At 30.6% G+C, this 15,083-nt stretch overlaps 1 protein-coding gene across 4 annotated transcripts in view; it reads left to right on the top strand.

Annotated features, from left to right (window-relative positions):
• The window catches only part of LOC107445356 (nose resistant to fluoxetine protein 6), a 70,721-nt gene that overhangs the window by 16,639 nt on the left and 38,999 nt on the right, over positions 1-15,083 (top strand). For all 4 annotated transcript variants that reach the window (XM_087159099.1, XM_087159097.1, XM_087159098.1 and 1 more), the window contains exons 4-6: positions 4,776-4,890; positions 6,262-6,358; positions 13,725-13,825. In XM_087159099.1, coding sequence (XP_087015225.1) covers positions 4,776-4,890; positions 6,262-6,358; positions 13,725-13,825 — 313 coding nt within the window. The remainder of the gene's footprint in view (positions 1-4,775; positions 4,891-6,261; positions 6,359-13,724; positions 13,826-15,083) is intronic.

Genomic DNA, 15,083 nt, shown 5'->3' with positions numbered 1-15,083 from the left:
TCCTAAAAAATAACTTCTCCCCTGTAGAAAATTTCAAAGTTCAAGGTCCTATCCTGAAAAGAATATGTGGGTTTTAAGTGAGTTATCTAAAGAAAACAATAACATCTCAAAGTTTTGTTTTGCTTGATTATTAGTATACCGCTGCCTTGTTATGAACATGCACTCGTTTTCATGGGGCATCATTGCTTTTTAGAGTTATGCTGCGTCGAAGTTATTGAAAAATTCGGTTTTTTGTGTTTATCTGCCCTGAAAATCTTGGTTAAATTACATCACCCCAATTATTTCCTTACTGAATCTTAAAAATAGGGCAATCTCTTGACCCAGCACTTTTCTTAGTTATTGATTTCTTTACTAGATATAGCCAGGCATTCAAACTTTCGAAAGATGCAAAATCTGCTTTTTTTAAAGCTTTTCTCAAAACAGCATAATCTCTTAAAAAAAGAAACTACTTGTATTCTATCTTGTAGGTAAATGTTTCTACTAGCACCTGAAAGAGGAGGAAAATGAATGGGACCTCCCCCCTTTTCCAAGATTATTATTACACTTCCAAATGGATTAGCTATTTTTCTTGTGCTCCAATGCTTTTTTGAGAAAAGCTAAACGAAAAAAATGCAGGATTTTTGAAAAATTGAATGGTTATGTCTACTAAAAGCATCGATAAGTCAGGAAAGCTCTAGATCACAGAGCTTATCCTATTAGTGAACATTAATATTTAGAAAATTAATTATTGAAATGCTGTTGTTTAACCAAGATTTTCAGGATTATCACTGAATTTTTCACTGCCATAGTGAATAACTCTGAAAAGCAACAATCCCTTACGAAAACGAGTGCATGTCCATAACTAGGCAGCAATATACTAATAATATAGCAAAACAAAACCTTGGGATCATTGTAGCCTGAAATGAAATTTCAATACAATTGACTTTGAAATTTTCTGTGGGAGAGAAAAATCTTTTTAGGAGCTCTAACTTGCACAATATTCATTTTTCATAACTTACTTCAATGTGAAAAAAATCAAACTAATCTAATAATAAACTATCAAAATTTTTAATTTTTTTGTCTGATTTAAAAAAAAAATGGCTTTAAATACCTTTAAAATAAAATTTATTTTATTTTTAGGTAATTAAATGTTGGAATATGAATTGCAAGAGACCTAGTAATAAATAAAAAATAGTTTATATTTCATGAGGATTACATTAATGTCCAGAATAGTGGTTCTTGTGGTAGCGGAATTTTCATTAAGACTCCTGACTTTTCTAGAAAACTTACGATTAAGAATCCAGACTTCTGCTCTCTTTTTAGATCTGAGCTAATTGCCATCGAAGAGGCACTCAACGCTATTGGATCTATAACATCATCCGCTAATATCTGGATCTTATTCGATAGTCCTAGTGCCATACTGCACTTAAGTAACTGGAATAAGGCTGGCGACAAGACATCTGTCTCTGTACTTAATAAAATTAAACAACTCTCTCATCGGCTTAAAATCTTCATTCAATGGATTCCCTCTCACATAGGCCTCTTTGGTAATGAAAATGCTGATCTTTTGGCCAAGCAGAGAGCCTCTGATAGCACAATTTCAAGTCGACCTTTGACCTTCCCTGAGATCTGCTCCAAGATCAGAACCACTAACCAACAACTATGGAACATCCCTCCGGCCCACTCTTGGTATAATGGACAGACTCTTGGTGGGGCACTTACCATGGGGGCTGATAGAGCCATACAGTCCACAATAAGTAGGCTCATAAGTGGACACATCAGGTGTCTCTCTTTTGAGCTTTGGCGAAAGACCTATTCAACGTGCGCGAGGTGTAACTCTGCACAGGCTTCTCTCGATCACATTTTACACTATCTTGGTCTGGAAAAGAAAGACCTCTACTCTGGTCCCTTACTCGTATTTGATTTCCTGAAGACTTTCGAGCTCATTGACTTGGTCTATCCTGCGGCTGACCAAGAGGAATAAGTCAACAACAAAACATCAATGTTATCCACCCAACCTAAAAAAGAAAGTCTTAGGTACTCCCCAAAAACTTTTAAGCTTATTTTTTGTTTGTAATTTTTAATGTTCCAAAAGTGAGAATTTAATGTATATGGATCTTAGCTATGAAATTAGTTTCTCTTCCTGTGGATGACAATTCCTTTCCCTCCTAAAACTGTAAATTCTATATTCTTTACAAATAAAACTTTTTTGCAGATTTTATTTTAAATTTTAGGCAATTAAATGTTAAGACATTATTTGTATTTATTCTAATAATAAAAAAAATTTCTCATTCCAAGCGGAACATATTCCCCCTCCTCTCTACAGCTTTAAATTTTAAGTACATAAAAATAAATAAAATATTTGCTTACATTGTTTTTTCTAATTTTATAATTTAGAGGATATTCAGTATAGGTTTTTACCAATTTTTAAAATTCTAGACTATACTTTAACGTTAGGAAATTATTTATGTTGGTTGCTATTGAAAAAAAAAATTCCTAAAAAATATTGAGGTTGAACGACCATTACACTATAACACTATGTCACGAAATATACTGTTTTAGCCATTTTGAGCTTCTTTTTTTAATTTCGATGTTAGAATACATCTTCAAGGCTACCAACTTTCAACCCTTTTTGTAAAATTTACTCTAGTGGTAGCTAAGTTTATGTTTAATTTTTTATTCATTTAAACTTATTATCCACACCGCTACATATAAATGATTTAAAAGTTCGTATGCAACGCTACTTTGTTCAAGCTCTATCGTGTTGAAACTTTCAAAATGTTAAAAATACTACCAGAAATTTTGTAAGTTTTTGTTTTTATAGCTACCGCTCTGTAAAATATTTTGCAAAAAGCGTAGCAGCTGGCAGGCCTGCATCTTGTAAAGGATATAAAATTAATATATATATATATATATATATATATATATATAGTGCCGGATTAGCCATTAGACCAGACTAGGCCATGGCCTGGGGCCCCCAAGGATTAGAGCCCCCTTAAAATGGATTTTTTGAAAATAAATTAAAGAAAATTAAGAAAAACAATGATTTAAAAAAAATCAATTTCAAATATGCTATGATTATAAAATGCTATGATTATGTTTTAGTTCTAATATAACAAAATAATGTGAAATTTAATTTATTATTATTTATTTTTATTTTAAATATGCTTTCTTAAATGATAAGATATATAAATACTTTTATTTTTGAATAAATAAAAAATAGATAAGAAAAAAAAATTAATCTAAGGGCCCCAAAAATTTGAATATATATATATATATATATATATACCCTCCCTGAAAAAGGTTTATTTTACAACTTTCTTAACGATTAAAAAGTGCTTATATCGATCTTCCATCAGCACGACTGCCTAGTGCAGTGCAGGCCAGATCTGTCCAAACTAGTCGTCTCCGTCTGGTTCGATCAGGTACTACGATTCTCCATTTATTGTTTCCCATGGTTTTGAGATCTTTTTATACAGAACCAATCCATCTGGTGATTGGCCATCTCCTTTTTCGGTTGCTTGTAAACTTTCCAAAAGTCAGCTTTTTAACTGAATCACCATCATCCCTTCTATGGATGTGATACAGTCTTCTTAATCTATAGGATTTAATAGCTGAAATTATGTTTGGTTGCTCGAATTTTCAGCCTAATTCATAATTGTATTGAATCTTTCAAACACTGTTTCCTTTAACCGCTCTGAAGATGACTCTGAGTATTTTTCTTTCAAACATTATTTATTTTTCTCAGTTATATGCAGTCATTTTGGTATTAGAAACACAATCATGATAACAACAATAACAGGCAAGCAGTTATTGTTGAACAAGATGTTGATCTCATCATATTTCTTAGAGATCTTGTCCCAAACCACCCTTTTGATGAAAAAAATGGAAGGATAAAAGCAAGCCATTTTAAATAACTGCAAGGATTGAATCTTATTTCTTTATGAATTGAATGATAACTTCATTGATGCTTGAAAAAGGAAAATTGCGAGTGGTTTAGCTATTCAACCGGAGTATCAAATTCAACCCAAAATTTCCAATGATACAAGCTCGACTTTATATTCCAAAGAAAAAGCTGGTGTAAGTTTCATACCTTTAGGAAAAACTGGAAAGCATGAAATGATTATGTTTAATGAGACACAAAATGAAAATTAAATTGTGCTTTCAAATAATTGTATTGAAAAAAATATATTAAATTTTTTTCTTCGAACATAGAGATTATTACTTTTTACAAAAACAAACATTATAAATTAAGAAATCAATCAAAAACTATGAAGGGCAAATGTGACAAATTAGTATAACGTTAGAGTAACAAAAATTCCTGCCGTTTTAGCGTTTAAACTATAAAAACCAGTTTTTCAAAACATCGTCACCCTCGTATTTTGAGGGTAATATATCCAAATTTGATTTAAAAAATGGCGTTTTTTAGTCAAAGAAAAGCATATTCCCCCTCAGTTCTAAGATGTAGCCCCTAAGATATATCTTTTTGCTATGACACTATACAAAATGAAAATTCAACAAATGTTATAAGGGTGATGCGTTTTCTTCCGCTGAGAAAGAAGAATATAAAAATACATATGGTTCGGATCGTTTGACTTTATATTATATTCGCAGAATGTGAATATTTTAACTATTGATTGATAAATGGAATATCCTGCTTGTAATAATTTTAAGCCCTCGTCCCGTAAACTTGTATTAATAAAAAAGTTTTTCCTTTTAATCTAAATATAGAACTTTTTTTTAATTTTTAGAGAAAAGATATTGAAACATTCTTATTTTTTTTTTCACTATTCTAGTTGATGGATAGATTAGCAAGTTATGCTCAATATCTTTATATTACTCAACCACGTTTGAATGCCTGCCTTCCATCCTCTTGTTCAAAAGAAGACGTAGCAGCTTTGTTTTCTAACAGTATGTAAAATTATTTTTTTGCACGTTTTTTTATTTATTTATTTACTTTTATATGTAAAAAAAGTGGGGCAAATCTAAATTTACCAAGAAGAGATTTTTCTTAAAAAAAGAAAAAAAAACAGTAACACAAGTATGAAATATGCACGTTTTTAATTTGCATTGATTCAAAATTATTTTGACCAAGATCCAGGACAAGTTCCTATTGCTGCTAAGTGATCATATTTTTGGAACAGTTTTCAAATGTATTCAAAAAGATATCAACACGATAATAAAAAACAGCAATTGTCTTTACCCTTTGGCGTGATTTTTATTTAACATATTTCTCATATTTTTTCTTCATTTTGTATTTATTTAGATTAAAGTTAGTGAAAAATAATATATTTAGAATTTTAATAATTTATCATTATAAAACAGAGCATGAATCTCAGGTGCCTTTTTCTACGCTAAAGCTAAAATCTTCTAAACACTGCTAACTTCCAAACAAAAACTTTTTTCTTCAAAATTGCAATAACAGTTATTTAGTTCAAAGAGAAACAGTTATTTATCATTGAAATTTCTTTAATTTTTAAAATCAATTATTGTTAATTTTTTGAATATGAATGGAAAAAAATTTTTTTTTTACATATTTACATTTTTAGTACAGATATAATTCCGATTAGGAATTTTTTAGTAACTACTAGACTGTTTTAATTTTTCCATTGCTACCTATCACAAAATCAAAGAATTATATGCAATGCAGCTTTCTTACTCTTGTCTCGGTACAGCCAATATTATTGAAATATTCAACATTGAAACTTCAGTAAAGACAAGAAATATAGACCAAATAGCTGCACGTTTCACCTCCGATGCCGTATATCACAACTATTAAATCAAATAACAACTTCCAGCTTTAAATCTTATCTGAAAAATGAATTTTCAAGGCGTTTCCTCATCCTTACACCTTTTTACTCACCTAAACAACAACTGAAATTTTAAAGCAAACGTAGTTTAGAGAAAGCTGCTATTATTATTTTCTTTTATCTTCAGTTACTTATTTGAGATCTGCCATATGACCACATAATCCATAGTTATGGAGGTTTTTTTCATTTTTTTTGCATTAAGCTTGCGTTGAGCTATATGCAATGATGTATGAGGCCAGCAAAACTTTTCCCAAAAGTGACAATTTTACATCGGCATTTTTACACCATACTTATCATTGCTGAAATCGAGGTATTTTTCCGCAAAAATACAAAGCCGTAAAATTTTTAAATATTGGTTTATCATTATATATTGTACATACCCTATTATATTATAGATTTATAGAGAAATAAAATATATTTGTTTTCCTTCTATCGCCATAACCGTTTATGATGTCAAATTATTTCATTTAAGTTATGATGTATTTTAAAAATGACAATAAAGTGAATGTACCTGTGGATTGTGAAGTTAAAGAAGACTTGGCATTTACAGCAGTGGAGATTTTTATTTAGTGAGTATAAGTTTTCTGTTCATTGTTTTCATGTGTCAATTCTGCTGACAAAAGAAACTTCCAAAAGTAATTTGCCCTATATTTTTGAAATAAAAAATTTAACATTTTTAGCTGTAAAATTACATCGGTCTAGGAGTTTAATATTTTTTCTACGTAATCTATATTTAGGTCGATGCATTTTTGTAGATACTGTATAATTTCTGCTTACTCATGCCAGACCAGCATGTCTTCATTATGGTTTTGAAAAAGCCCTGTACTTATTTTTCTCATCGTATCCATATAAATCGTCGCTTTCTTGAAATGATTATCATCTGTGAATAATTGAATGATTATCATCTTCCACCCTATAGCCCTGACTTTTCCTCAGCGAGTTGGAAAAAAAATATTTTGGTTATCGAACAACGCATAGCGTACGACAAGATTATGACAGCTGTTACAAATCGAAGCGATGAATTATTTTTATTAGTACACCTGGAGGAACAGGTAAAATATTTCTAATTTCCTGGCAACAATACGATCACAAAACAAAACTGCATTGGCTTTGGCATCCTCTGGAGTTGCGGCAACTCTTTTGGATGGTGGCCAAACAGCACTTAAATTACCTTCAAATATGCAATTCACTGAAACACCCACATGCAATATCAAAAAAAAATCTATAATGGGAAAAATACTACAATCATGCCAACTTATAATTTGGGATGAATGCGCCATGGCGCACAGAAAGGCATTAGAAGCTCTTCATCATACACTAAGAGATTTGAGAGGAAAAAAAAAACTTTTCGGCGGCGCACTAATTTTATTGTCTGGTGATTTCCGGAAAACTCTACCAGTAATTCACATGCAACTTCTATTGATGAACTTCATGCATGTCTCAAATCATCAACGTTGTGGCAACATGTACGAAAATTACACTTAAAGACCGACATGCGTGTTCAGCTACACTATGATGCATCCAGGGCTAAAGAGAACAGAAGCGCTAGTTCATTCCGCTTAAGGCTCCTTTACTATCAGAGCTGACCTATCAAGCAATATTGGAGCAAACAAGTTCGCATGTTAACGTTATTTTACTATTCGTTATGTTATTACAGAGATGCCAACTGCTACAGAAACGCCAAAATAATTTAAAAAACGGCAAATAACTACAAAGTAAATTTTGCAAATAGTTGACAATATTTGATTGCTTTTAAAAATGTAAAGCATGTAATAAGTACTATAAAGTGGTGAATTATATAAGCCTGCGCATTGTTATGAAATAGTGGGGGATTAAAATCTACTAAATCGAACTTAAGAAACCAAGAATTACAATTAATAAACTACCACTTGAAAATATTTATTCGCTGTGCTTATGTTAGCTCTTTGCTTCAACAATAAAAGATTTCACCCCAGAGACTCTGTATACAAACTGCTTTCATTTTCTAATTTTACTGTAATTTCACGATGAATGGGATATGGGTCTTCTGTGCGGCCCAGGTGCCCAGCTTTTGTTAAATAAAGTAAGTAAGTAACAATAAATGATAAGTCGGCCTGTCTAACTCAGGGGCTCTAATTCCGCTCTTAGAGCTGAATATATGATTTCCCTCTTCATGACGTCACGCTGCACACAGATCTCGGAGATAGCAAGCAAAGATATTATGAAAACTTAGTATCATTCTCTCTGTAAAAATAAGTTCGACCTTTTCTTGATATTAGCATACCTGCCAACTTTTACGCATTTGGCGTAAAATTTAATTTTTATATTTAAAGTGGTAGTAAATATATACTATTTTTTCTTTTATAAACTAAATTTTTAAATGATTTTCATCACCACTATTCTTAAGAAAATTAAGCATATATATTAATATGTGTTACCATCATGGTAGGCAGCTTAAGCTTTTTCAAATACAACGCATGTTTTTGCTTAAAATTGAAATTTTTATTCCATTTTATTACCACTGGGAAAAATCATAATGGAAGGGATTAAAAGTTGGCAGGTATGTATTAGCTTCCAAACTTTATGCAATTAACATATTATTTCCCTTCAAAAACATAGGTTTAAAAAATTTTCTTGGTCAAAATATTAATCAAATACCATTTTAAACTAATAAAAATATTTTACTAGTTGTCGTAAATGACACTATAAATACTTTATTTCCAAATTTTCAGTTTTAACTTTTATTATTAAAAAATATTTAATGCATATATCAACACTTTTTTAACTATATATTGTTTGATAACAACAATTTGCAAAGTTAGGTTAAATTTAGAATCTTGATTTTAAAATATGCTGTAAATGGCAATTTGTTTACATTTAATCATTGGAAAACAGCAACCTTAAATGCTAATTATTCTAACAAAATAATAATTTAGGTACATAAAAATATTATAAATTTTACAATTGTTTATAGATATTTGAATTTAAAAGAATAATATTAGAATTTAAAGAATTATATTACAATTAAAAAAAATTAGTATTTAGAATAACTACATTTTAAGAACTACGCTATGAAACTAGGAGAATTTTAACTATTAATTATCTATACTTTTCATGAAAGTTTTTATTTTCTTTGACTTACTTATTTTTTTAATTTTTTCGTCTGTTTTTTTTTTTTTTTTTTAAGCAGCTGGGTGGTTTTAATTTAGATGGCGAATTCTTATAAAAGTTCTGAAATGCAAAATAAGCGACTTGTTGTTTTGTTCACTGTGGGATATCGTCCGTCTAATTCACTTATAAATTCTTTGATGACACTTTTTGATTTCTGTCCCATGCACACTTTGAAAAATGTTCTCAAATTCCTGACACACTTCCATCCATGCTGCTGACGGAACAATTAGTCGTTCCTTAGATAAGAGAGCACTTGGTAGAGTTAGAGCATTTTTAAAATCATTCTAATCGGCAATCCAAGCAAACGATTTCTCATATCATCTTCATAATCTTGTTTTAAGAAATGTTTACTGAATATTCGTTCATATTTACTATTAACTGGGTCATTCCGTTTGCAATATTGAAGCCATTATTTACATAGTTGTTCAATTTACTTTAGGGAACACGTTTAAAATAAAAAAAATTCCTTTTGTGCTTCTATCAGAATTTTTTTAAGTTTCAATCGCGCAAACTAGCATTTCATTAACAATTTTAAATTTTTGCAAATTCACTTCACAAAACTGAGAAAAATCATTATAGGAAACAAAGAATGTCTTAGAATATGTCACAAAAAGGAATGCTCCAATATTAGTTAAAGCTAGTTAGACCGAACGCTTTGTTCTTGTAGTAAAAGCTCAAGCTTTGTGCCACCGTGACGTCACAGGTGAAAATCGGAGGTTTGGAGTGGCAAGAGTTTCTTCAAAGGAGTGAACTAACCCTTCTATTCTCTTTAGCCCTGTGATGCATCAGCCGAATGCTTTGCGAAGCAATTGTTGGATATTGGTAATGGAATGACGGCAATAGATAAATCCACCCAAAGCATTACACTGCCAACTGACTTCGGTAAAATTATTTCAACCATAGATGAACTTTTTCATAACGTTTTTCCCAATATCGCTCAAAATTACAAAAATCTTCAATGGCTCAGTGAACGTGCTATATTAGCAGCAAAAAATAGCGATGTACATGACATCAATAATCACATTCTAAAAGAAATTCCAGGTTATGCAAGAACATATAAATCTATCGATACTGTAATAGATCAAATCGAGGTTGTAAACTACCCAACTGAATTTCTGAATTCACTTGATTTGCAGGTATGCCGCCGCACGTTTTAACATTGAAAACGGGAGTAGGGTAAACTAGCCAGTGAATGAACACTTAAGCTTCGCTTGCCTTTCAAAAAATCAAATTAATTTCAAAATTCGCAATTTTAATTAAATGACAGTGTCAACATATTTATGACTATTTGCTAATTATGTAAAAAAATTGTGGAGAACTTACATAATATTGTTTCAAAGTTTTGGAGGCTCGAATAACAAGTAGTAAGAAGACCAAGAGAAGGAACAGCTCTTACTAGTGAATGAACACCCAGTAAAGGAACACCTAATTTTGGTTATTTTTTATAGCTCTTTATGAATTTATAAGCCATATAAATATTTAAAAACAAGCCTATTCTTAAAATTATAATATATAAATACTTGGAAAATGTTGACTTTTTTTGTAATCATGAATTGAAAATTAAAGTGTCAACATATTAACACATACTGTTCATTCACTGGGAAATCTATGCCCAGTAAAGGAACATGCCTGTTCCCTCACTGGTTAGAAGTTGTTTATCGTATATTTAACATACTTTTGATGCGGAACAGCACTAAAGGTACAAGAAAATGAAAGTTTATCTTTTATTTTCATTAACTTAGAAAAAAAATCAGTAAAGGAACACTTGTTCCTTCACTGATTTTTCATCGTTTGGTGATCCAGTGAATAAACACCCCCTTATCTTAGTACTTTATTATGCTATGATGCTTAAAAAAATTAAAAAGTAACTTCAATAACTATATTTTAAATTCTCTTTTTCACAGTGAGAAAAATAAAACTATTAAATGCAATTAATTCCACTTCAAACATATAAATACAAACACTCACCTTATAATTTTTTCAAAGAAACAAGGTGTTGCAGAGATAATAACAAATTCAAAAATTTTTCCAGAGAAGTCTATTTTTTCAGGTAATCCAAAACATTGCTAGATGACTTCCTACTGTTTGGCAGTAACCTATTGTTACCAATCAATCTAAAAAAAACTTTCAAATTCTTATTTTTAATCAATATATATGAGATGTTCCTTCACTGGGTAGTGTTCCTTCACTGGTTGGTTTACCCTACCTATCATTCTCCTCCGAAACATCAACCCACCCAGGCTTTGTAGCGGTTAAACTCACATCTCTATTTAAACGCCGCCAATATGCTGGTTAAAATCTTAGTGTATTTCACTATTTTCCAATTACTAATTATAGTCTCTATCCAAGTTATCATAGGAAAAATGGATCATTTATATCGTTTTGTAGTGCTCTCAAATTTAAGAATGAAACAGCTGGAATATGATGTTCTGGTGGAAAAGCAAAACTATAACAGATTTAACTTCGCCAACCGACACATTATCAACGTTGTTATCGGGTCAAGCAAATCAATTGAAACTTTTCTTGGCGAACATATGTCGATGCAATCGTGTTTCCAAATGACTTCATTCGGTGCTACAAGTATCGGTGCGCATATGGACAGCCAGAGTCATTTATTACATTCACATGCAATCCCGCTTGAGCTGAAATTAAAGAGCTTCTGTATAACCTAGGCAAACATCATCGGATCTTCATGATGCTACCACACGTGAGTTAAAACAAATATTAAGCTCTATACTTAGTTTCATTGCGAAGCGTCATGTTTTTGAAGAGACACGGTGTTTGATGCATTGTATTGAATGGCAAAAAAGAGGATTGCCACATTATTTGGCTCATAGAAAATATCACACCATGCCAAATTGGTCAGCTCAGATCAGCAGAAATACCTGATGTCGCCATTGATCCAGACTTATTTCAGATCATCATCCAAAAATTTTTTCATGGTCCGTGTGCATCACCATACATGTCTGTTTGAATATGCTCAAATGATATCCTAGAGAACTAACTGGTGAGACTATCACTGGCTTTTTCACCATTAAATAAAATTCCCATTTCAAATCATAATCGCAAATCTCATTTACACACTTATATACAAAATTCAAACTGAAAGCGTTACAGGCACGCAGGGTACAGCTAAGTTTATGCATAAAATTGATTTATAAAATTGATTGAATCCAAGAACGTATAAATCCAACCGAAATGTATTCAGGCTGATCCGTTTTCTTACACTTCTCTTTTAATGATTATGCAAAAGGCTCTTTTATAACAGAAATTGTACGGTATTAACTCGTTAGTATTGTTCTATTTTAAAGAGATTGTGCAAATGAGCTTGCGCACACATACTCAAACTTGTAACAATTGTTTCCGACAGAACTAGGCGGTGCATCTGATGTGTAAATTGAAAGGTGTATGACCTACCACTGTGTTTTATAAAAGGTATCTTTGGCATCCTTTTATAATCATGGAGAAAATTTTCTGGTAACAGAGATGCCGATTGCTCCTAATGGTACAAAATATTTTTAAAACAGCATTAGTAACAATGCAAATTTTAAGTATAACTTGAAATCTTCAGCACTTCAGAAATTTCGACGCGGTATATTTGTAATTTCAATCAATTAAATTTTTGAATTTTTTAGTCGAGGTAGATTAAAACACTATAAATCGACTTTACTAATCTAAGAATCATACTTTAAAACATACACGTTGCTACCATTGGATATCCGCAATCCGGAGCAAGTTGGCTTGTTGGAGCACTCGCTGAAGGTTTCAATTTATAATTCACAAAAATAACATCGCTTGGTCGCATTAATACGAGTATGTTTAAATGTGCTTTTGCTTTCACGATAATTTCGAGAAAACTAACCACATTAATTTTGAAAATGCTTGTATGAATGCTATTTCAAATTAGTTTGAGTATTAATTTTAAAGTAATTGAAATTAAGAAAATTTAAGTAAAAAAAATTATCTTTCAAAATCCAAAGTTATAAAACAGAGGAGGTTGTACCGAATACAGAAGAGACAGTTTTTATTTTTAAAAAATACATTTATTTCAACAATCTACAAGGCTTATATCATTTCCAATTCTCGTAACGGGTTAGTGCACTCATTAAAAAACAGTTTTATCAAAAATAAATGTGCAAATAAAATAAAAACTATCTCTCCGACGTTCCAAAATTGTCTTCTTCATTTACTGTTTTTTCGTTAAGGCTTGTGTTAGCTGGATATTCTTAGGGCATTACGGAAGATTTTAATAGATAATTAAACAGGGTTCCCACGGTTGTTGAATTGCATATATACTTTCTTTGAAAAACAATTTTTAGTGGTAGATACACAGAAATTAAATTATCGACATTTGTTTAATTTTCGTTACCACTTTTTAAAATTTACAAGACTCGCGGGAGCCCTGATAAAGATATTTTTTATCTATAATGTTTTGGATAATTTTCATTTCCCTATTATTGTTTTTTTTTTATATGTTATTATTTTTAGAGCATCTTTTCGGATTTATTTTTAGAGTATTTTTAAAAGCGATTCCCTACTGGTTGGGAACCCCTGAATTATATGATGTAACATAAAAAAAGTTAAATAAATAATAAAAAAAAATTTCTTCGTCAAATATTTGCCTCTAAGGCAGCAATCTCTTCGTTTGACACTTACGAATGAGATATGATTTCATCTCAATTTAATATGATCCTTTGTACAAAATATCTGGAAATGAGTATTAAAAAGTTTGGGAAATTATTTCAAAAATATTACTCATAAAACTTTCTATTTTATCCCTTTCAGCATATTATTCAGCTTTTTAATCTGCATGGTGGTGCTAGGAACTTCATTGGATATTCTAATCAGAAATAATCCAAATAATGATTTTGAAAAAAAGGAGAAAAGTAAGTTTTTTTTTTAAAAATAAAAATACAGTAGAACCTCGATTTATTGTTTTTCATGGGACTATTCATAGCTAATGATAGATGAGGGAAAACGACGATTGTTTGCTAACATAAAATATCAAATAATGACTTGAAAACATATGAAAAGTAATAAAAACAATAGAATTGGAAATTAAGAATTAAAAAAATTGTTTTAATTAAAAAATTAATTATGTACTTATTGTAAAATAAAGCGAAATAAATCCATTTATTTATTCAAAATATTTGGAAATCTTAGCTTCAAAACACTCTTTTATTTTCATCGCAAATAATATTTTTTCGACTTAGTAATAAACAATGTTCGGAAGTAGCTAGCACGCTACAAGTAGTGAAACTACTGTAATCGCTGATTTTTTCGTAGTTTGTAGTGTAGTGTGCTACTTTTTGTAAAAAAAGTAGTGTGGTGAGTAGAGCGATATAAAAAATGTATCGATTCCTGGCAATTACTTTTAACCTTAGTTTAGAATAGAAACACGGTTCTAACGCAACTAATTATTCGAATTAGATGAGTACAAATTTGCGTCAATGAGTACAAATTTGCGTCCGTCAATGGATGCAATGGAAATGACCCTGTTTCTGCAGCTGAGCGTTAACAGAAACGACGTATTTAAAATCACATATAATTAATATTTAAACGAAATATAGATAATTAATCACTTTGGTCTCACTTTCGCATGCGAATGCACACTCTTGAAACATTGATGTTATTTCGAAAAAGGGGAACGTATTTTCAATGCACTTAACTTCTTAAAGAAAAAAGAGCATTAATCAATTAAAAAAATGCAAGTATTCGATAATTTCGGATTTCTTACATTAAATATTCGTTTTAAGAGGCATAAAAAGTTGGTTAAGAAAAAACAAATTCGAAAAAAAGTTTTGGAATAACATTAATAAATATTTCTTTATTATTCCTTATATTTAATATTAGCCAATTTCTTATTCAAAACCCTTTTGAATATAGGTGTAAATTAAGTTCTCCGGCTAAGTACGTGTCCTTAAAGTAACAGTTACTAAATTTCAAAGTTGTTTCTAGTCACCACATTTGAAAAAAAAGTCGTTGCAGTTGTAGTTAACTTCGTTTGTAACAATGTAGCTGTAGTTGTAGTAAACTACAAAAATAATGTAGTTTTTCTGACCACTGGTAATAGATTACTGATGTTCAATTTCTGTAATTTTGAATGATTTCAGTAAGTTCCTTATTGTTTCAAAGGCTTTAAGA

The sequence above is a fragment of the Parasteatoda tepidariorum genome, chromosome 3 (genome assembly GCF_982258835.1).
Source record: "Parasteatoda tepidariorum strain Cologne lab strain chromosome 3, Ptep-v5.0, whole genome shotgun sequence".
NCBI classification, from domain to species: Eukaryota; Metazoa; Arthropoda; class Arachnida; order Araneae; family Theridiidae; genus Parasteatoda; species Parasteatoda tepidariorum.
The sequence above is the reverse complement of the archived record's forward strand: the minus strand, read 5'-3'. Positions and strand labels throughout refer to the sequence as shown.